This window comes from Hippopotamus amphibius, chromosome 4, assembly GCF_030028045.1.
Source record: "Hippopotamus amphibius kiboko isolate mHipAmp2 chromosome 4, mHipAmp2.hap2, whole genome shotgun sequence".
NCBI lineage: Eukaryota > Metazoa > Chordata > Mammalia > Artiodactyla > Hippopotamidae > Hippopotamus > Hippopotamus amphibius.
Window position 1 is genome coordinate 59710999 of NC_080189.1, and position 24037 is coordinate 59735035.

The window sequence follows — 24037 nt, forward strand, 5'->3', positions numbered from 1 at the left end:
GATGGCATTTTTTATTTACATATGATTATTCTGACATTTTAGAATTTGGTTACAACAAACTCATTCCACTGATTTTATTTTATTCTAATTGCTTTTCTTTCTTCCCTCCCTCCCTCCTTTCCTTCCTTCCTTCTTCCCTCCATTTTTTTTTATTTCTTTTGCAGAACTTTGCAATAAGCGTGTTATGGAGGTGGGCAGAGAATGTTGTCTAAAGATAAGGTAGGATTAAATTAGTAAAGAAAGACAGTGTGAAGACAGCAAAGATGAAACATGTCACCAGTTAATTTAGTACTTCCTATCCTATTTCTACCTTATTATTGTTCAGATATGTAATCTAGAAATTGTTTGGGAACCTAAATTATCTAGGTAATTATTCTGATACTCCACTGTATTTGCTATGTAAATACAATCACTAAGTCAGACTTTTAAGTAAATTTGCCAAAAAAAATGTAGAGAATGCATACATTGCAAAAATGATTATTGAATTTATTCATGTAGATAAACACACATTGTACTATGTGTTATTGGGGCATAACCAAGAAAGCAAAGGACAACCAGAAATTTCTGGAATGCTATAAAGTATTTATCTTTTGTTTAAAAATTAAGATTTTAAGTTTTTTTTAAAAGGCCATATCCAACATGTAGATAAATTAGACTTGATGTAAAGTGAGGAAAACCTTTACCTCAAATTCTTCTTAGTACTTTCCATTAATTTGAGAAAAGAACTTTAAAAGATGACATCTACCATTATAATAAAAAAAATGTTTATTATAAAAATTGTCACATTTCTCTGTACATAACCTAGACACAAAAACACAATTTATACATTAATAATTTAAGTGGGCCTGAACATTCAGTTTCCATCCACTAGAATCCTAAAGCTCTTCCATAGATTTCATAAATATCAATGCGGACTATTTCTATTTTATAGAACTGCATTTACACAGTTAATGTTATTGAGATACCAACATTTCTTTTTCTTTAGTGCTTTAAAGATAGTTCACAGTGTTTGGGTTAACTATTAATCAACTGCTTTAAATCTTTGGTAAATAGAAGTATTTACATGCAAAAATGTTTAAATTTTTGAAGTCAAATAGCCTGTTGAAAATAGTTCTGTGTAATCAACAAATGCATGAGCCAGAGTCCCACCATCAAGAAAAGTCACTTCCAGGACTTCTGATGAGAGTCTGAAATCCACAACAAATAGTTTGAGGCTTCAATGGCTACTACCAGAAGCACCACAACACTAGGCCATGAGAAAATCAAACACAAATGTTAAATTCAGCATATAGACACTACTGATTATTTTACAAAACAGAAAATGCTAGTTTTGTTTGACATCCAAGTTAAAAACATTAATTTGACACAGAAGAGTTTATCTCATAAAAAGCCTATTACCTTGCAAGAACGAGAACCATTTAAAGAAGCCATACTGTTTTGAAAGACATCGATTCATCCTCTAGCCAATAATTTACCCATGATAATATGGGTCATTTCTTGAAACAATTTGTTGGAAATATAGCAAGATGCTTGCCTTCTGCTTCCCTCCCTCTTTCCTTCCTGTCTACCTGCCTTCCTTCCTTCCCTCTTTCCTTTGTTTTTTCATTTCTTCTCTTAGAGGAATGTGCTAGACTTCCCTGTCAACCTGCATATTATACCTGAACTCCCCAAAAGTTCCATATGCATTACAGCTTTCATGTATTAGCTCTCATTCACAGTGATGCACAGATGAAAGCATCAGTGGCATGAAGACCTCTTGCAGGCTATTTGTTAAAAATACTCCAAGAAGTATTTAAATTCTAATATTCTTGAGCTATTTGTTAATTACAAATTTTTATCAGACACGTTAATGGTGGAGTGTAGAGAATATAATTAAATATACAAAAAATACATTTCTTTAAGCCTAGAAAGTAGATGCTTTTGGATTACCACCACTGCAGAGAATAGCCCTTCCCACTGAGTTAGGTTCTGAGTGCATGATTTTCTTCCCTAACACTGGTTTTTCCAATCTACTTCTGTTCATTTGTAAACAAAGCAAGGTGAGATTTTGCTATTGCTTTGGTAATTTTTCTCTCCCTCCAACTGCCAACATCCTGAATTCAGTGCATATTTTAAAATTCAGCCAAGACTAAGCACCTGGCCATGTGTTCACTTCTTATTTGAGGTGTGAACGGGAAAAGCAGCATAATAAAGGCACTGTATTTATCAGAAGGGGCTTTCTTCTGAGCTTTTACATAGGCCCATGCCTTGGCTGCAACTGTGAATAAAACGTGTTGGCTCATTCCTCCTCATTCAAAGTAACTGTTATTTCAGTCACTGCCTTTTCATCTCTAGAGTGCACAGACATATATGACATGTATGTTTATATATAGTTCTAATCATGTAGCATAAAATAAGCCCTAATCCTTTGAATGGCAGAAAAGTACTGGTATATTGACACTTTATAATCCATAAACACCATTATCTTATGACATCAACCAGTGGCCTAAAATATCAGTTGGTTGAAACTGCTAGCCTGCATCTTCACTTCTCACTCCCATTCTTGTTGACAAAGAGGTGAAAAACTGAGGCTTATTTCTTGAGGATTTGATATAAACTCATTTGTTATTCTAAGTTAAGAGAATAAAGAGCTGGCCAGCCATTCACTCCTGTAGTCCTTCACTGTGCTCGCCTGCGTCACAGAAAGGAGCCTTCTTCCTCTGCCCGTCAGTGTTCTGATCAGGGAGCTTTTGTTGCTGTTGTTTGTTTTTGAGAAAACAAGAGTTCGCACACAAACATTCAGGAAGCAGCACTGGCGTAGACCCACTTTGATCCCTTAAAGCGTCCTGAGGGTCCCTCCTCACACAGCCACTTTCTCCTTTGCCAGGTTCCTTGGTTCCTTGCTTGGGATACACCAGTCACCAGCCTCGCTGCCCGTCTGATAATGTTTGAAGGCTGATTTGTTAAAGACTGGGAGTTTTTCCACAGACTCAGACGATAAAGCCTGAAAGAAGAGGGAGGAAAAAATCAAACCAAAGAAATTATTCATCACATAATTTGTATCTGAAGTGATTATTCAAAATACATTCAGAGGTAAGTATTCAAACATTCAAATACATTTTTAAATTGATTTAGTAATAAGAACACACCAGAGTCCATGGTATGCTAGGCACTGTATAAAAGAAAACTGAAAAGTAAATGTTATCTGCACCCTACAGGGGCTGAGATAGCATATATACAGTTATCCATTAGGGAATAGTTTGTGTTCAGTAGTTACCCATGTCCCTTGTTTGCATATTGCTGATGCCATAGAGTTGAATAGCAACAGCCAAATAGGTTTCCTGGGGCAAAACTTCTGTACGTGTGATAAAGTAAGAGTCCTAACCTGATACTATTGATGTATTAAAATCTGATACTATAAATCTATAATATGTTAATCTTTCCCAACACTTTGAAGACATTTATACTATTTAAGAAATGAATAACTATTTCAGGTGTTCTAAGACCGCGTGGCAAACGGTCCCATTTTCCCTCGCACAAAATGGGAGCCTGGAAGCTTAACGTTTTAGTTGTTAATAACTGTAAATATATTTTCATTTGAAATAATTGGCAAATGATTAACAGAATCGGGATGGTGGCCATAACAAATAAACTGAGGCTTTATCAGAAATGGAAAACTCATGTACAAAGTTTAAACAGGAAATGCCAGGCACCCCACTGACAGCTCCTGAGCACTCAGCCTTCCTCTCCCTGGATTTCTAATAAGGTCAGCTTAAGGTCTTGAGTATCTTGATATCAGCTGTCTCCTAGGCTGAAACATTATTAGCATATATGTATTTCTCACAAGTCTAAGTAAAACAAAAGTATAGCTATTCTCAGAGATGCCAATAGGCGTTGCCTTAAAAAATTCAGGTGAGCATCTTCTCACTCAGAAACTAATGTGCTTCTTGGGAAACAATTTTGCTTTATTGAGGCAAGTGGCCTGGTGTACTTCCTTTTTGATACTTTACCATATTAAATATTAAATGATATATCTAAGCATACCAAACAGAAAATATAATGACTGTGGTCATTATTTACACTAACTCAATTTGAGGTATTCGCTGTGGACCATAGAACTCAGGGCTGTAAAAGAAGCAATCTTTTCAGAAATATGATTTTTTCTATTGGATTTAAAGGATACCTTTAAGTAGATGATAGCATCTGTTCCATATCCTGGCAAAGAGTAGAGATTTAGATCTCCTTGAAAGTACTTGGCATAGAGACGAGAAATTGGCAAGCCATAACCAAAACCAGCCTTGAAGGGAAAGATGAGTTATTGACAAAGAAGTGAACATGATCACAGGAACACAAAATCATAAGAATACAAAATGCTTTCTCATATCCCCGTGCCCAGTTTAACTAAATTGATTAACTTGCCTAAATACTTCCTTGTAATCCTTGCTCTACATTTTGAACTAGGTGGCTGGGATGAACTTAGCCATATAATTGGTCTTACCAAAGGAGCATTCCGGGAATTATCCATCACAGGCGTTGGTGCAGTGGAGTATGTGTAACTAAAGAGCCGGTCAATGATCCTCAGGGGAACACCACCTCCTCTGTCTGAAATCTTAAGCAAACAAACAAGTCATCAGAGCTACAAATTAAAAACAACATGCATTTGTCTCTATAAAAATGCCTTTTCTTCATTTAAAAGTCACCTGGTATATATGACTTTGATCTATTGCTCAAAGCAGAGAGCTTTATTATTATTGACTGTTTTGTTTTTTTTTTAATTCTCTTAAGACACAAAAGAAAAACAGAGAATGGTTACCTTAATTGTAAGATCTTCTTTTCCCAGTACAACAATCACCTCAATTGGTGTCAGGGAAGGCCAGTTTTCCTGGTGTTCAACTGTGGCCCTCATTGCATTCTAAAGAAAACAAAACCATAAGGAATTCAGTGGCAGGAAGATGAGGGACAATAAATAATGTTTTTTTATGTTTAAAATAAAAGCAGCACAGAGGGTAATTCAAAGTTCTTATTTTATTTTTTTAAGTTAGTAGTAAAATAGCTCTGTAAATAGCCATTTATGAATGTGTCATGCAGGATATATAATGAAAAATATTCATTTACCATGTAACATAGCTCCTGGGAGTAATATCTAATGGAAAAACAATTCTGCTAGCTGTCAGGTTCTTATTTGTAAGCTTAATTTAAATGTAGAAATTGGTTTTTATAGTCCATTTCCTGGCTCTCTCTTTTCTGACTTTCCATTACATTTTACATCTGAGCACCAAAGACTATTACATAACAAATAAACAGTGAATCATTGAACCAATTTATTGGCTTTTATAAAATTTGCTGGGAAAAGGTTGTTACTATTTAAAAGGATAGTAAATAATTCTAAATTAAATTTCAATTTGCATTTGATTATCATCTTAACTTTTACCAACGATGGCAAAATAACTGTGTGAGTTGGACCATTCAATTTAAAAGTAAATCAAATAAACAAAAAAGTGTCTTTTGTCCTTTAACAGAGAATAAACTCAAACAAGTTTTCAGACAACTAGATGAATCTCATACAGATAAAGTTTTGGTTTATTTTACCCATTTTCCTCTCTACTCTTCTTCTGGTAGGTTATCTGCTTTCTGGTTTCTGTATAATAATGTTAAGTTCTAATCATTAGCTGAAGTGAAATAAAATAGATCAGATGTTTGTAGTACAATCAATACCTCATTGCACTATCATTAGAATAAGTTAGGAAGCCGTAGATTCCGGGATGAGTTATATCAAAATTAGAGGCAAATTTCACTTTTTTAAAGACTTCCTCCTCTCCAGTCCAGGAGACTCTTAAGCATCACAAAGCTTCAAGTGTTTTTCTTATCTTTTGGTGTAAGTATAGAGTTCTAGTTTGGACTTAGAACCTGGGACAGGATTTAATTCTTATACCTAGCTATCCCAGACCAGTAACATCCACATCCTCAAAGAGCTTGTTAGAAACTCAAATTCTCAGGTCAAAAGTCTCAAAACCTCTGGGATAGGCTTAAGAATCTGTGTTTTGATAAGCCCCCAAGGTGATCCTAAAGCACACTAAAGTTTGAGAAGCACTACCCTACCATCTTGCTATGGAAAGTGTGGACCATGGACCAGCAGCATCACCTGTTAGTTTATTAGAAATTTGTAATCTCAGGCTCAATCCCAGACCTACTGAATCAGAATCTGAATTTAACAAAACTCCCAGCTGATTCATACACACATTAAAGTAGATCAGTGGAGGAACTGACTGCCCCCTGAGTATACTCTAGCTACAGGTTGGGGCCCTGCCACCTCCAATTCTAGACCTGAATTTGGAGCTGGACCAGCCTGTGGGGGTGGAGGTAACAAGGCCTCAGTCACTGAAGCATTCACCCCACGACCTTCCTTAATGAACGAATGAAGGACCAGTGCTTTGTTGGACACCTGAAGAGATAATGGGAACAGGGAGCACTGATACATTGTGAATCATATGGTGCATTCTCAAATACATGTTGATGCTACAAGGAACTGCATGTACCCTTTCAAACATTAACTATAGCTTCTTCCTATTAAGACACAGAAGCATGCTTGGGAGAAGATAGTGAGGCTCCTGTTTAGTAGGAAATGATAAAGGAAATAAAAATGTAACCAGTGAACTTTAAAAAAAAAAATGAAACTGCAATAATTGTGAAGTGTCTTACCTTGAATAGCTCAAAGAGCATGTGATGAAGGTGAGACGGAACATACACAATATGAATTGGTTGGCCTGGAAATTTTCCTAGAAAAAAATTAAGCTCATTTAGAATTGGTAAACAAATATTTCATTAAAATAAACTTTTATATCTATTTGACTGATATTTTAGAATACTCCCCATCCTCCTCACTCTAAAAATCTTACCTTAGAACCTTCCCTTTTAAACAGTAAACACAACTGGTTTATTATCAGAATGCTATTACAGTTGCTACCGAGTGCTCTATGATTAATTTTTGCATTTCTTTACAAATGTATGAGGTCAGATAAATGAAAATAAGGGTGCACTAAATTAGATTACATGGATTAGTTATTTCTACTTTCAAACCTTTTGTACTGGACAATTGCAGAGTTAAAATTATATGCATTTTAAGAAAAGAAGAAAAATAAATGTAAGTCTACAGTGTAATGTCAAAATTGATGCTAGCTAGCTATAATTTTCATATTTTTAATGCATGAGAAAATGACACATCTGATTGTTCTTGATTTTTATCAACTAAACATAAAATCCCATAGGCTAAATGTGCTTAATTTTCACCAAGAGGCTAAAGAAAACAGAAACAAAAACCTCATAATACTCTGAAAAGAAAAATAAAAGTATTATTCTTTGGTTTTCCAGGCCTTGCAAAGTTTGAATCAGAAAACAAGGTCTGGTACAATTCCCTCTTTATTTTATCAAACAGTCCAAGCAGTTTATCTACAAGTATTATGCAACAATGCTGTTAATGCTTAGAGATATTTTTCAATCTTTATTTGTACTCCTACTTTTAGTTTGGCAATCAATTACATTCCTTTATCCCCAATCCATGAGTTGGGCTACTCTTAATTTGAGCAACTTGATTTTAATTCTCACTACCAACAAACATTGTTCTTATATAACTACTACTTTAAAAAGATGTTTGAGTTGAAAGGAGAAGGTTTTTCCAATTTAAGTGTACTGTCTTGCTTTGAGAAGCAACTATGGGATAAGATAAAAATAGTGCCTTGCATTCATCATGTAATTACTTTGGTCAATGTGGGAAGACCTTATCTTTTTAGGTACCCTAGAGTTGAAGCTATTGAAATATGCTCTGCTTCCAAAACAGTGATATATACTTAATAGTGAAAATTAAAAAAAAAAAGTTGGTGAGAACATTTAACATGAGATCTACCTTCTTAAATATTTAATGTACAATATAGTATTGTTAACTGTAGGAATGGTGTTGTATCACAGATCTCTAGAACTCATTCATCTTGCATAACTGAAATTTTATACCTACTGAATAGCAACTCCCCACTTCCCCCTTCCTTCAGCTCTGGCAACCACCATTCTACTCTCCGCTTCTATGAGCTTGACTATTTTTGATACCTCATATAAGTGCAGTCACACAGTATTTGTCCTTCTATGACTGGCTTCTTTCTTATAGTGCAATTTAAAGTGTTTTTGTTTTCAGGTCTGATAGGTAACCTCTTTAGGAGCATATCTCCTCTACCAAGTGGTTCTTCCTACTCTGCCCTCCTTATTCCCATATTCTGTAGTAAGCCATCTTTCTTTGATCTAAGATATTGCAACTTAGCTGCTACTCTAAATCTTAAATTATCTGCTCAAACCATTCTTCTTTATAAATCGTCATTATCAACTGAATATACTCAATTGGAACTTTCCAGTTGAAATAAGGAGAACCTTGGCTTCAAAAAACAAAAATGGGTATAAATTCTGGGCAAGTTCAGAAGGGAAAAAAGGAATACAGAAGTTGTTTTGTATTTATAAGAAGTAATCATACTAGGAGAACACTGAATTTTCCATAGATTAAAATATATTTAGTTTATAGCTTACCATTCACTTGTGTGAGCTTTAATTCTGGAGATGTTAAATAATACTGATCACAGAGCATCTTGGAACACTCAAAGGCATCTGGAATGGAAGGGTTTTTTTTCATAACGATTAAATGAATTTATGCCAAGTAAAATTTTCCACTGATCTTCAATGTATACACTACTCTTAATCTAAAATATTCATTAGAGTCCAGGTTTATGTATATGAAAAAATACCCTTTTAATATTTTATTGAAGAAAAACAAGACAGTGTTTACATTACAGCTGTTGCTATAAGAATACGTGTACTTCAGAGATCATATACAATACATGAGAATATGGCACATTAGCTATTGATGTTGGGATTTTTTATAATATTATAAATGAATATTTAAACACCTGACTCAAAAGCAAAGAACCTTCATTACAGTATTTATAAAAACATAAATGGAACCCTCTGAATACAAATTCATTCAGAGAGTCACCTCAACTATATAGATGTGTCAATCAGGTAGTACATATTTTCAATAAGAAATGCAGAAACCTAGGAATTACCTTGGACCACTGCTGCCACATCACAGTTTGGATCAATGCTTCCAATGTGGGTTGGGTTTCCTGTCTGTAAGTCACTGAATATAAGGACTGTTGAAAAATAAAAACAAAGAATATTGTTATAAAAATCAGGATAATAGTGATTAGAACTACCTCTGAGTAGTGAACTATCTAGTTAGAGTATGGCTTATATTCTACACCCATCTCTATATATCGTGACCATAATGAACTGACTTACTGTGCTGGTTCATCAGCATCCGGGTAGAAATACGGTTCATGTAAAATCGATCTAAGAAATACTGAAGATTTTGATTGGTGACTGGGTCAACTGTACAGGCATCTTTATACTCAAGGATTCCTTGTGCCATTGTAGGAACTACATTATAGTGTCTATTTCGAACTTTGATGAGGACATCTACAAAACTAAGTCAAAACACATTTACGGTTAGTAGAAGTTCAAATGTTTCATTAATTTATATTTCTTAGATTACTTCAAAGAAGGTTAAAGCTTTTCTCAAGTACCTATCTAAAAAAACTAAATAAGTTTGGATGAAGCTTTATTAAGACTCACTACAGATTCTTTGACTACAGTAGAGGAGATAGCTTCATAAACAGATTTATTTTGCTTTTAGCTTACATGTAAAAATACCACCTCTGTGACTGGCATGTTCATTCTACTTGTTCACTAAGCCTTCTCTTTAAAAAAATAAGTAATATTGAAGATGGCTTTAGAATGCCATTGTGAAAGAAACTTCAAACTTCCTGTCAGATTTAGAAGAGATTCTTATTTCTTATTCTTATAGCTAGAAACTATCAGTTACTTTGAAAGAAAATGTGTACTCCAATGACACCAACATGCATTAACATAATGTAATAGTAAATCCCTCTACAAATCTAATCATCATACTAAATTTATAGTAAAAATAGATTTCCTTTAAAAAAAGTTCTCTACACTTTTCATCCTCAGCATATTTTTCAATGCCATAATTTTCTATTACTTTTAAAAAACCAACAAGCCAAAACTTGTCATTTGTAAGGGGTAGTTATTTATTATTAAGGGTTATATTATAAATTATCCTTTAAGTTAGGTCTAAAAAATTTGATGTTGAAATAGTCAGAGTTTTAGGTGTAAGGTTAGGTTGTTTATTCGATAATTTTCTTGTTTCTTAAGGTAGGACTGTATTGCTATAAACTTCCCTCTTAGAACTGCTTTTGCTGCGTCCCATAGGTTTTGGGTCGTTGTGTTTTCGTTGTCATTTGTTTCTAGATATTTTTTGATTTCCTCTTTGATTTCTTTAGTGATTCCTTGGTTGTTTAAGAGTGAATTGTTTAGCCTCCATGTGTTTGTATTTTTTGCAGTTTTTTTCCTGTAATTGATATCTAGTCTCATGGCGTTGTGGTCTGAGAAGATGCTTGATATGATTTCAGTTTTCTTGAATTTGCTGAGGTTTGATTTGTGACCCAAGATGTGATCTATCCTGGAAAATGTTCCGTGTGCACTTGAGAAGAAAGTGTAGTCTGTTGATTTTGGATGGAATGTCCTATAAATATCAATTAAGTCGAGATGGTCTAATGTGTCATTTAAAGCTTGTGTGTCTTTATTTATTTTCTGTTTAGATGATCTGTCCATTGATGTAAGTGGGGTGTTCAAGTCTCCCACTATGATTGTGTTACTGTCGATGTCCCCTTTTATAGCTGTTAGCATTTGCCTTATGTATTGAGGTGCTCCTATATTGGGGGCATAGATATTTACCATTGTGATATGGTCTTCTTGAATGGATCCCTTGATAGTCAAAGTTTTAGACACTTGCTCTAATGCATAAAACTTACTCTGATAATGCTTTCTGGTCCTCTGGGCTTTTCTCATGAAATTCCACCAATTCTGTCAGGCTCTGGATATACCTGTAAAGCGACAGGTGTGCTTTAAATTTTAAAATTGAATAGTCACTTACAAGTGGCTGAAAATAGATTGCTTTTTTTTCAAATGATTTGAAGAGAGAAAGTATTATGTTTAAAATTAAAACTTTCCTCCAAGACATTTGGAAAACAATATGTGTTAGAAAAAAGAAAGCTACAAATTTAATCCTCAACTTTCTAAATTAAAATTATGTTTAACTATACTACATCACTATTCAGTTCTCTGTTTTGTTTGTCAAATGTCTTTATTTTTATAGCAAAAGCATTTAGAAACAACTTTTACAGAAAGGCTTCATGTTTTTTTCCTACTATATTCATTCAGAGGTGAGTAGAAGTCTTGAAAGCAGCAGTAAATACTATGGATTGAATATGTGTTTCAGAGTGCAGTTGTTTACTGGGTGTATAATACATATATTTCTTAAATCAACAGACAAAAAGTTGTGCACTCAGTGGGTCAGGGTGAAGGTCTGCTGCATATCTGCTTCAGTGCATAACCTGGCTCTGTTCTCTGAAAATCTGCTCCTTTGCTTGATCTCCCCCCTCTAAGTCAGTATCTGTATTTGCAAAAGGAGATAATAACTGACACTGAGTGTTGGCTGTGTGCCAGGTACTGTTTTCAGTGCTTTTCAAATGGACTACCTCATTTAATTACACTCAATTATCCCTTTGAGACATATACTTTATTCTCCTCAATAACAGATGGGGGAATTGAGGCCTAGAGATAAGACACTAGCCAAGGATTCCACAACTACCAAAAGACAGAGGCAGGATTTGAATCCAGGACCTGCTTTGTTAATTGGTTTGTAAGTAAGAAAGATTAGCCCCTCTCTAAATAGTGGTCATTTGTATCTATTTCTAGGACAGGATTCTTTTTGCAATATCAAACTTTTTTATTATTTAAAATACAAACTAATATTGTAACTGTCGATTATTTTTCGTATTTTCTTCTTAAAGTAAAAATTATATTGTGAAAGTATCTACTTTTTCAGGGTAAAAATGTCTGTTTATAGCTTTACAACTGCCCTTGTGATACCTTACCTTAAATTAATAGAAAATTCTTTATATCTTTCAAAGTATTTAAGGTTCAGACCACCTGTTTTCCAGTTATGATGTTAATATATTGTAAGAATTTATACTCAAGACAACTACCTTTAAAACTAAAGATCATTTCAGAATGGTTCACCACTTACCAGCTTTTAACTAATTGCACTGAAGAGGTATTTACTAATCGATCAGGGAGGATATAAATTTCCTTCAGGATGTTGGCTAGCCTCACAGGCAACTCTTGTCGCAAAAAAGCAAAAGAGGTTCTTTCACATGCGTTTTCTGAACCTGTAATAAACAACATTTATTTAGTTTTTGGAAGAAAGTATATCTAAATTATATATTTGAGTAGCGTTAACTATCCAATATTGAACACACGTACATATATACATATATTACAAAATTATATTTCACCCTCAGTTGGGTAACTGCTTGTAGATAATCCAGGAGTAAGCACCTTCTTCTTCATTGTCTTTTGTCTTTTTCTTTCTTTCTTTTTTAAAAAGTGACCAAATATGAGAATTATTGTTTTCTCTTTTTGATGAGGATTCACTTCCAACAAGTCATAATATCTCACGGCTCTTAGTATTCATAAAGGAGTCCAGGATTTAGTCAAACCACAATGTCAAGGAGACAACATCATTCACAGAGTTCTAGATATGAAACTGGAGTGAGGGGAAAAGGGGTGGGGTGGGAGTCCTGATGTTTCCAGACTAGTGATAAATAACGCCACATTTCAATCCTTGAAATTTTCTTTATATGATTTCTGCACAAAGTTTGTAAATATTTTCAGCAGTAATGCAAATACATAGAAAACAATGAAGCTAAAGAGACAAAGAAATTTGTTAGGAATACAGAAAGATGAATTCTGTGGAGGGGTGGCTAAAGGATAAAATCTCAATTCAAGGCGACTTTATATTAGGAATCTTCTCCAAGAAGTACTATGCAGTGAAGGAGGGGATAAAATTTCCAGTTCAATCTTAAATGGTGACTGAAGGCAAAAAGTATTTTGATTGAAAGCTTGGGACAGAAAGAAGAGGAAAGATGAGCTCAAACCATCCAGCATCAGCGGGACTGCAAGTCGCCTTGACCTGCAGGTACAAACTGTCAGAAAAAAGGCAGATCTAAGAAAGGCAAGGTGTGCTGGCGTCGAAGTTCCAGGGTTCAGCAGGAAAGCGGACCCCAGATGTTTTAAGTAATGAGTCCAGCCCTCCCTACACCGGGTCTGAAAGTTAAGGCAGCTCCCCAGTCCCCGCCCGGGGCCCTACGTCCCCGCTCACCGAAGTCCAGCAGCTGCTTCATGGACAGCGGGGACGGGCTGTAGCGCGAGAAATGCTCGACCTCGCGGGGGACCAGGGAGCCGGCGCTGCGCATCGCGAAGCGTGCCGCCTTCATCTTGGTGCCCACCGTTCCTGCCACAAGCTGGGGCTGGTTTGTGGGCTGAAGGCTGCGGGGAGCCGGACCTGGGACCGTAGAGGCGGCGGGGCGCGTCCGGGCGGGAGGGCAAGTGGGCTGGCGGGCTGGTGCTCCCCGTCCCGGGCTGAGGTTCGGAGGTGCTTCGAGGTGGAGGAGTCAGGCAGTAAGTCGACGGAGCAGTTGATGGCTTGCAACTCAGGTTCGTGTCCTGTCACCACCTCCCGGCTCGCGAGGTTTTATTTGCTTCCCTGCACGCTCCCCGCCAGCTCCAAGGGGGAGGAGTCACTGCGACTTGGAGAGCTTCCTGAGCCTGGGGCTGCGCCAGTCTGTTCAGATAAAGAACTTTGGGCCCCGCCTCCAGGACGCGCAGGCCTGGCACCCGAGGCTGTGAGGGGTAAAGGGGATAGCAGGAAGCCAAAGCGGACGTCAGGAGGTACGTGGGCTCGAGATCAGCCACGTTGGGACAGGACCCCGGATACCGTGGGCTGGGGGCCGGCCCAGACTCGTCCTTGTTTACAGGGGAGAGGCTGTCTCAATGTCACGCATTCCTGGCTAGAAACTATTTCCAAGAATCTGGGCTCGCAGATGTCATTGGTCCTTGCTCAGAGCGGGGCTTTTACAGTAGCTAATTAGCTGCGTCCAAAAGTATGGGCTTCTCTGACACTGGACAGCGAAAAGAACAAACAGCCTAGAGTTCTTCCAGCTTTTTCTCCATCAGTGAATAGCGCACGTCGGGAACTGGAAGTTCCTTTTGCTGGGACTTGAGGAGCAGCCCAAAGTACGTTTTCTTTTTCTTGTGGCGATAAAAAAAAAATTGTTTCTTTCCAGTAATACATTCCCTCCATTAGGTTTAACTCTTTTAATTAAAAACAATATTTAAAAGGGATTAATTTGTCAGCTTGACTCACTTTTTTCTCTCCCATCAGAGAATTTGCTTACTCTGACCTCCTGGATGAAATGTTCTTTATCCAAATCTTTGCCTAAGACATTATTTTATACCAGTAAATGTCCAGCGCAAACTATGTGCTTCAAGATATCTTTCCTGATCGCCTCTCTTCACCCCTTCTTCCAAATATGGCTTTTTGTCACTTATGACATTATATTGTAGCTATTTGTTCTTATTTTGTGTCTTTCTGAACCCTCTCCCCGATAAAGATCAGGTTTGGGACCATATCTGATGTATCTTTCTGATTCCTACTCTGCTTTGTTGCTACTCAAGCTTAGACAGTTATGGGGAAAGTTCTAAATTTCATCTCCACTTGGAGATAGGTTTTGATACCACTATGATTTATATCTCTGTATTCTGAGTCTGTTTTTTACATATTTGCATAGCTCCATGAAACAATGACCACAAAAATGTTCAAGAAGTCACAAGACTCTCTGATGAAGCAAGTAAACTTAAGATTACAAAAAGCCCTTCTTTTTCCTTTAATACATCCGAGGAACAGAAGTAAAAGAAAAGCATGCATTTACTTATCTTACCCTGTGTGTGGGATCTGGAATAGGCAAAAATATATACTACAAAGAATTCTACTCTTTAATTTGCAGAGGAAAGGCAATGGAAATGATGCATTATAAGCAGGTTTAATTTAGGAAAGCCCCATTGAGCACTTGATCTGGCTTTCCCAGCACTACTCCCATATGGGTGGTGGGATGATTAAAGATCAGGTGAAGTCATATGATGTTGATAGAGATGGCTAAGGGCTAAATGTGAACTGAGGTCACCAAACTTTTGTGTGCACGTCATCCCATCCGATAATATTTACCAGGTTATTCTCACAGTACATTACATCCTTCTCTGTCATTTCTCTATGACGGGAACTGTTGTTTTGACTGGCAACAGTTATGGTAGCTAAGCTGGGATAGACAGGTCAAGTTGTATACCCAGTTGGCTAAGATGCTCTGTATTACCGTGATTAGAATGTGACCTGGAAAGAGAGTTGCATTTCTATTCCCAGGCTGACCTCAGAACTTGGAGGTGACCCAGTTGCTATGAAAGTAAAAGAAAGGGAATTATTTAGGAGCAATGGATATGGACAAATCTGCACATTTGAGTAAAGGGTAGAGCTTCAGGAGCACAAGTCACACTTTGCCAAAGGACTGGGCATGTCCAGTTTAACAAAATGCATCAAGACCCTAAAGAGAAGCCCATTCAACTTTTCCACCTCTAGGAGCATATTCCAAGGAAGCAATTAAAAATATACATATACATAACAGGAACTTTAGAAGCCATGATGGAAAGATGAAGAGATTTGACTACAGAAAATTTAAAGTTAAAAAAATGAAGAGCATACTTGGAGAAAATATGTTCAAAGTATATAAGACGTGAATGGTTATTTAAGAAATGGCCATTTCAACGCAGAACAAAATAGACATGCTCTGTACCCTCATGGAGATTATAGACTTGTGGGGGAAACAGGCATTACAAAAGCAAATGGACAATGAGAGCTATGAAGAAAATTCATATAAAGAATATAATTGGAAGTACTGCAATACCAGGTCGATGCGTGGAGTGGATGGAGCAAGCTCCTATTCCAACTCCCTGCTCCAAAAATCCATTTAATATATTGTCCTCGGATAGAGGACGTATCAGATGTTAAACTGATAAGAACAGATACTACACTTGATCTTAGCCAAAAGGCCGAGAAGCGATACAGAGAATATTCTGGACTGGAGAACTCGGGGTATGGGAGGGGGCGGGGGGTGAAGGGGAAACTGAGACGAAGCGAGAGAGTAGCACAGACATATACATACTACCAACTGTAAAATAGTCAGTGGGAAGTTGTTGTATAACAAAGGGAGTCCAACTCGAGGATGGAAGATGCCTTAGAGGACTGGGGCAGGGAGGGTGGGGGGGACTCGAGGGGGGGAGTCAAGGAAGGGAGGGAATATGGGGATATGTGTATAAAAACAGATGATTGAACCTGGTGTACCCCCCCAAAAAAATAATAATAATAATAAATTAAAAAAAAAAAGTTTCCAGGAAAAAAAAACAAAAAAACAAAAATGAATTTAAATATCTTCCCTCTGTGTTTTCATAAAGAATGTGGATGGGGGGGTTATTTCTAAAACCGTAATAAAAGGTAACCTTTCTTTATGGCAAAAAAAAAAAAAAAAAAAAGAATATAATTGGCTGGAACTACCTTAGACTTGTGGGCGAGGACGGTCTCTCTGAGAGAGTAACAATTATAAGAGATGGAGCAGCCTTCCATTGGGGGATGAGAAGGGAATATTAGTGAAAGCATATTGGTGAAGATATTGACGAAACCAAGGCTTAAATCACTATTTGGTCTGTGATAGTTCTTAAAATTGGTGCTTTCAGAGGATACTAGGTATCAGGAGTTAGACTGGATGCATTGGTGGGTGCAAAAACATTTTCTTTCAAGTATCTCAGACTAATAGTGGGCGGTAGAAAACAATGGTCAACGAAACAAAGTTATGGAACTTCTATTTAATCCCCAGAGCAAAAAAATTACAATTAATGCATTAAGAACAGTTCGTAAAAGATTTGTTCAAGGTGTCACGTTGGTGGTGACAGTAACGCTGTGGGACGGTGGTGATGGTAGCAGTGCTCTGGAGCGTTGGAGGAAGAGCTATGCTGGAGAGCACGGTATGCTTTCTCTGAGGACTGGCTTTGGGGATAACCTTGGAAGGATGAGGAAGATTTTGGCAAATTATTGGTAGATGATGTGGAAGGATGTCTAAGCCTGAGAAAAAGCACAGATGTGCAAGCTAGCGATATAGTAGAAAAATACGGACTAGTTTACCAGAGGCAGGAGGAAATGGAAGATTGGGTTATATCATGAAAGCTTTAAATGCTGGTGTGAGGACTTTGCTATTCCTGGAGTAGGCAACATGGAACTGTTGAAGTCTTTTAGGCAGCAAGCAATGTGCTCCCTGCTCAAATTTGTTAGCAGCTAAACAATTCAAGGCAACTAAACTTTATTGAACATCTGTTATGTACCAGGCACTATGATAGGTGCTGGGGACATAAAGAAGAAAAAGGCATCGTTCCTTTCTTCAAGGATTAGAAAAAGACATGTAAGTACAATAAGTCCCTTACATATGAACAAGTTCCGTTCTGAGAGCACGTTTGTAAGTCCAACAAAGTTAGCCTAGGTAACCAGCTAACACAATCAGCTATATAGTGCTGTGTTGTAATAGCTTTATAATACTTTTCACGCAAATAATACATAAAAAAAAAAACAAACACCAAAAATAAAGAAAATGTTTTAATCTTATAGTATAGTACCTTGAAAAGTACAGTAGCTGGCATACAGGGCTGGCCTCAAGTGAACAGGCAAGAAAAGTTACTGAGTGGAGGAGCAAGAGGAGGTGGAAGCTGGTAGAGCTGAGGGATCGTCATCAATAGAGACGGAGGGCAAGCTGCAATTTCACTCACACCTGACGTGATTGGACGTGCAAGTGCACGTTCACATCTTTGGAAGTTCGCAACTTTAAGGTTTATGTGTAGGAGACTTACTGAATCTAAAGAAAAAATAGCATGATGCATAAAAGGTATGTGTTGGGGTTGGCGGAAGAGCAAGCAGTCAGCAAAGACTTTCTTAGATGAGGTGACACATCTGAGTTATAAAGGTAGAACAGAAGTTCACAGGCAGACAGAGGAAAGGTGTTGGGGTGATGGGGAGAGGAAATGAAAAGAGCCATTTGGTTGGTAAAATCTCTAGGCTTTGTCAAATCCGAGAAGGAAGAATGAAAAAACAGTTCTCTGATGTTCTAAGCCTGTGCTACTGGGATGGGGTGATTTCAACAATAGAAGCAGAAGTCAAAAGGGTCAGGAGGAAAGGATAGGTTGACCGAGGAGGGGGAACATGGGGGTGGGGGTGGGGGGGCGGGGAACACAAATGATGGGTTTGTTTAGGAACACTTTGAGTTAATAAGAAACCGCTGAGGAAACTGTCATGGCTGTAATTACTGGTGAAGATGAGAACTCAAAGGCTATTAAGGCATTGCTGAGAAGTGAAGATAGATGAGTGAGTCTCTCTCCAGTTTCTTTACACAAGGCTCCCCTTTACTATTAGCCTACAGCCGTGTCTCACTTTTTTCCATGCACAGTGCTTCCTTCTGGAGCAGTCCTTGGTTTCATTCTTGGCCTCCCCACATTTATCAAGGCCAGACTCCCTCCCTTCACTAATGCAACACCAAAGCAAACCAGTTCTCCTTCTCCTCCTCTTCCTCCTCCTCCTTTTTTTTCCATCCGTAGCTTCAGTGTTATCAGAAAAAAGCAAGTGAATCCTGACGCTAACACATCTTGACTTTCTGTGGGGAAACAAGAAAAATTTTTGCCTCAGCTCCAAATACAGGTTTAGGGTTCGTTTCCCCCCAGAAATTTCCCAATTGTGTTTAATGTTTGCATTTACAAAACAATAAGAGAAGATGAGCAAAGGAAATAAAAAATTAACTAAAGAAAAAACATAATAGACATGTGGAAACATTCTGAGACTAACGAATGAGTAGGAAAATAAAAACTAATAAGATAATGAGACATCATTGTTCTACCATCAGATTGGCAAATAATGAAAAGGCTGATAACATCTGATGTTGGCAAGTCCTGGGGAAATGAGCTCTCTCCTATACTATTTATGGAAGTGTAAAATTGGCAACATTTTTTGGAAGGCAATTGGCAGAATCTATAAAAATTTTAAGGATAGTTACCTCATGTTTCAGCCATTCCACTTCTAGAAACTTATCCTGCAGTTTTACTAACAGAGAGCATAAAGATTTATGTACACAATTGTTCACTGCAGTATTACCTGTAAGAAAAAATTTGAAAACAAAGCAACTTGTCTATTCATGGGGGAATGGATAAATAAATAATACCTATGCACTAAAATACTTGCTGTTAGTTGCAGGGTGTGCTGTTTCTTAGCTGACAGCATTCAGCTGCAGCACCTTTGGGGTCCACATAGTATAGGAAGCAATGCCACACTTTTCTTATGTAAGCCCCTGTGATGGATAAGCACCTAGGGCTGGCCATTTCTCCTCAGTGTGGGACTTTACTAATGGAACTCCTTTGCTCTGAGGACCTCTCTGGGTTGGCTGAGGATTTTCAGATTTGCATCATGGTCTGAGTCTGTCCCTACTCATTTCTGCTTCCCATGTCCCCTTTTCTTTCACAGGTGTCATATATACACCACAGTTTGAAAGCTTTCCCTGCCCAGTACTGCTTCTTCCCCCTTAGCCTTTCACAGGCCACCCCTCAGCCAGCCCAGCTGGGGCCTCTGGAGCAAACATTTCCCATTAGAAGTGTCCTATATTTGGCAGAGATAGAAATCATTTCTCTGGTCCTTGAGTGTATAACTGGGATTTACATACTTGGGAATTGGCATATGGAATAATTCCACATTAGGTCCTTGGCCTGTGGGGTTAGAACTGTCAAAGTGGGGAAAGCCAATTATAAGCTTCTGAAACAAATACAAAACAATATGGTATCCTGGTGGGAATGATGAAGATTACTTCCATTCTTATAAAGTATCTCAAGGGTGGTGGTTCTGTCATATCTCCACTGAATTCATCTGTGGAAACTGGATGGTTCTTTGAGAATGACTGTGAACTACTATAAACCAATGGAATAGTAGCCCCGATGGAAAGTGCTGTGCTGGATGTGGTACTTTTGCTAGAGCAGATTAATATGGTCCCAGGTACACGTTATATAGTCACAGATTTGGTAAGTGTATGTTTTTGTTTCTACAAAAACCAACCAACAAACAAAAACCCCAAAACCTCTTTCACTCATCTCAACATCTGCCTACCAGAGGACCTACACTGACGTTGTCTCTATATTGGAAAATTGTCCTCTATATTTTGCTAATTGTAAAAAGCATGTCGCAGACTAATATGTATATAGTAAGGTCCAATTTTTATTTAAGAAAGAAAGAAAAAATAATAAACACTGAATATTTGAATATGGCTTGATATGTACATGTAAAGAATCTGGGAAGGAATAACACCAAACAGTCATGGTACTGGGGGTGTGTGGAAGGAGAAACTCTCACTTCTTACTTTACACTCCATATTATGTTCTCCACGATGCATGGCTTTTTGCCTTATACACTAAAGCCAATGATAGTTCTTGGCCAAATGAACAGTATATAAAATAATACCACCCTGGGAATGATTGTTCCAGGTCACTTGTTTGCCCTTACATTTTTCTCCTCCCACAGGATTCTGGATTGAAGCAACAGTGGATTGAAGCAGCTAGGAAGGAGATCACTGCTATTTGCTAACTATGCTACTGCCAATTCCATTGATCCTGTGGGACTGTGTTTTGCCTGAGTGCAACAAATTGGGAGGGTAAGGTGGAGAGAGCTTTTATAGAAATGTGGTGCAATGGGTGATGATGGTCCAGCCCTGAGTATCTTGGTCTGCTACCACTGAATTGAAAGGTAGAACTGGGGCTCTAGAAGGCAGTATAATCCTAGGCAACTTCAAAGGTTAGGTAGATGAATTCTCTAACTCTCTGTCCTCATAGTTTGAATTCCTTAATCCCAGTGACCCTGACGCCTGCTCCATTTCTGTTACTTATTGTCCTGGCGACTTCACATACCTGATTATTGGTCAGGACAACCTCGCCTCTGAAAACATGAAGAGCCCTAATCCCAAGCCACTGTCTCCTCTTTTTCCATGAGGCTCACTCCCTCGCTCTCTCTAATCCTGTCATGGCATTCATGAAGATCTTCAGGTTTTCACCCTCCCTTTTGCTGACAACATGTCATTCATCTCCTCTTTTCCATTTCTTCCCTGTCCACCCCAGGTGCCCTGCATCATTGCTTGATTCATTCTCACTGTTACCCCTTCCTTGTTCTTCTGCTGCTTCAGTCTTACTATCTCAAAACATTACTCCTCCATTCTCCTTTAAAATCAGAGGACCTTTGAAGACATTCATTCAAAAAAGTAGTAGATGGTATTGCCTGATGCGTTGTCTGTGCGTGACCATATCTTTTCCCAACAGCATATCTCCAAAGTTAAAGACACCATTGGAAGCCAGTTGGACAAGGAGAAAGAGTACTTTGACCCAGTCACTGTACGGCAGTTGATGGCTCAACAAGAGCTGGACCAGATTAAAAAAGGCCAATGAGGTCCTCAGACTGGCAGCTCAGCAGCAAGGGATGTTTAACAGTGCCCCTCTTCAGGCTCTCAGCCTTCCTACAGCATATTTGGCGCTCCAGGGCATTCCTCCCGTGTTGCTCCCCAGCCTCAACAGCTCCTCCTTGCCAGGCTTTACTCCATCCAACACAGGTGGGTTCTGCTCTCAGTGATTCTCCCAGTATTAAACAGCCGCCCAATTAGTGCTTGTTCTGTGGCTACCACACAAAACCTCTGAGTATTGGGCAGATAGGAAGCTTCCCTTTTCTAGTTCTCTAACAGCAATAAAACTTCAGGTCCCTTCCATTGAGTCTCCCTAGAGCTCTGGTGTCCATGACTCTTTGACTTTCCCAGTTCAAGGATGAGGACCTTGTGGTCGGAACAATCTCCTGAAACCATTCTCATGCCTGGTGTTCAGTAGTACCACCAGGGTATGTGCTACAGGTGTGAACTTGAGGGTCCTGGCATATTAACTCCTGGAGTATTTTTAAGACAGCAGTTTCCATTATAGACCCTTACATTCAGTCCATGTGGAAATGCGGATCCCGTCTCGATATTTGGTACTTATTTTTCCACTTCATAGGGAGTTCTGCAGTTCTTCCTGTGTACCTTTCTTGTTCCTCTTCCTCTGTCCTCACTCGTCTTCTCTGGATCCAGCTGTCCTTCCTAAATTGGACCTTCGCCTCCAGGATCCTTCAAAACATGTCCCTGTTCACAGGGGTTGAAGCGGTTCTGCTGCTTCCCAGAGCAGCCCTGGTTTCTGGTTGAATTAAATCTGTTTTATAACTTTGGCAGTGTTTTACAGAACGTGAGGCTACCTCGTTCCTGATCCCAGTTACCCGAAACTGTGAAATCCTTCTCTCCTTCATTCTCTTCTTTATGTTTCAAAAGGGAACTTTGAAGACTGTGAATGCAGGTTCCATCTGGTCACATTTTGGGTTTCTTTCCCCAGTGCTGAAGCCACTCATCGACTTTGCAAAAAGACTGGAGCATCCCAAGATCTTATTCGTTTCTCATTTCTCAGTGATCACTGTTATTCATTGTGTGAGGTCCAGTGTCTCAAGAAATTCTTTAATATAGTTTGTATTGTCTTTTTAGTTGTTTCATCTGGGAAAGGTACATCTGGTTTTTATTGCTCCATCTCAGCAGTAGGGCGTAGGTCTCTCTTCAGTGGAGATGATCAGGAGGAACCCAAAGAAAAAGTTCTATGAGGTTGGCGGAGCTCTTTGTTGGGATGCAGTGCAGCTCATTTCCCACAGGTGTTGATCCAAAGAGCACTCCTTGCTAGTGTTGGAGGGTCACCTGCACAGGCAGAGGGTGGCTGTAGCTCACTGTGGGGACAAGTACACTGGCAGCAGAAGTTCTGGGAAGTCAAAGCCATTTTAAAAATATAGAGTGGGTACAAATTTCAGTCTACAAATGCCAAATGTGCAAGTGTTTAAATTTTCCTTTCTGTAAGTCAGCTTAATATCTATTACAAGGCTGTTTTCTTAATGGGAGATTTTACCTGGGCTGTATCTATGGTCTCAGGAGCTCATATAGGCCCGAGGTCTCAGGGCAGGTGGAGATCTAGTGGTTGGTGTCATCTAACCATGCTAGCTTCTACTGAGATGTTTCTCATTATATCTGGTCCTAGATTGTTGGTTCATGTAAACTGCTGTTAACATCATCCCTCATTCCCAGCTCAAAGACCTGTTTGGGTCTGTTGTCTCTCCTGTGTGCGTGCACGCGCCTCTCTCAGCTCTTGAGCATATGGTTAGCATTTCATCCTGCTGTTCCTGAGACACACTGGACCCTAGTCTCATACCCCATCTACCTCAGTGCACCTCTGTTGTGACTGTACCATTTGGGGCTACAGGAAACTCTAGAAGGCTGATTCATGCCTGTCTGCCTAATCTTCCCTGCAGTCATTTCTACTTCTGCTATGTTCCTGGGGTCTTGGTGCAGAAAATGAGTTTCAAAGGCCTAGGCCTTGAAGGGATTTAGAGGATAGTGAATATGCAGTAAATCACATCATTTCCAACTATTACCTCTCAAACTAGAAGAGATTCTCTGGTTTGGGGAGTACAAAAGAAAAGTTGAAGGAAAATTGACAACAGCTCAAATGAACTTTAAGAAGGAGTTAGTAGATGGATCATAGAAACCACACACAGGTTTTTAGGAAAAAGGAAAGCATATATCTCAATTCCTCAGATCTCGCAAGCATATACAGTATTTTTGGCTTCTTCTGTGAGTCATGGTCCAGCTGCCCAAATGAGGGAGGGGGTCATGGGATCATAAAAAATGTTGGTGGAAAACATAGATGGTTAATATTTTGACTATTATATGCACACACATATGCATAAACATATATATAAAGAAAATAGCCCAGAAGGTCCATAATGGTTACTTTTTGGGTGGAAAAATGAACAGTATTTACGTTTGCTTTTTTTGTGCTTTTCCAAATGCTGAACAATGAAACGTGTTACTTCTTAACTACA

The 24037-nt window shown here is 38.4% G+C and overlaps 2 protein-coding genes and 1 non-coding gene across 3 annotated transcripts in view; 1 reads left to right on the forward strand and 2 right to left on the reverse strand.

The window, feature by feature from the left end:
- Positions 1–24037, forward strand: part of ASB4 (ankyrin repeat and SOCS box containing 4) — a 180441-nt gene that overhangs the window by 106581 nt on the left and 49823 nt on the right. The window lies entirely within an intron of this gene.
- PDK4 (pyruvate dehydrogenase kinase 4) lies at positions 475–13769 on the reverse strand. Its single transcript, XM_057732803.1, has 11 exons — positions 13316–13769; positions 12182–12323; positions 10905–10976; positions 9313–9497; positions 9078–9164; positions 8545–8622; positions 6679–6755; positions 4793–4891; positions 4478–4588; positions 4163–4276; positions 475–2983 (listed from the first exon to the last, which is right to left on the reverse strand). The coding sequence occupies exons 1-11, from the start codon at positions 13428–13430 to the stop codon at positions 2840–2842; spliced, it is 1224 nt and encodes a 407-aa protein (XP_057588786.1). The 5' UTR covers positions 13431–13769; the 3' UTR covers positions 475–2839.
- Positions 15915–16104, reverse strand: LOC130852810 (U2 spliceosomal RNA). Its single transcript, XR_009053521.1, has one exon. It is a non-coding gene; the product is annotated as a U2 spliceosomal RNA (small nuclear RNA).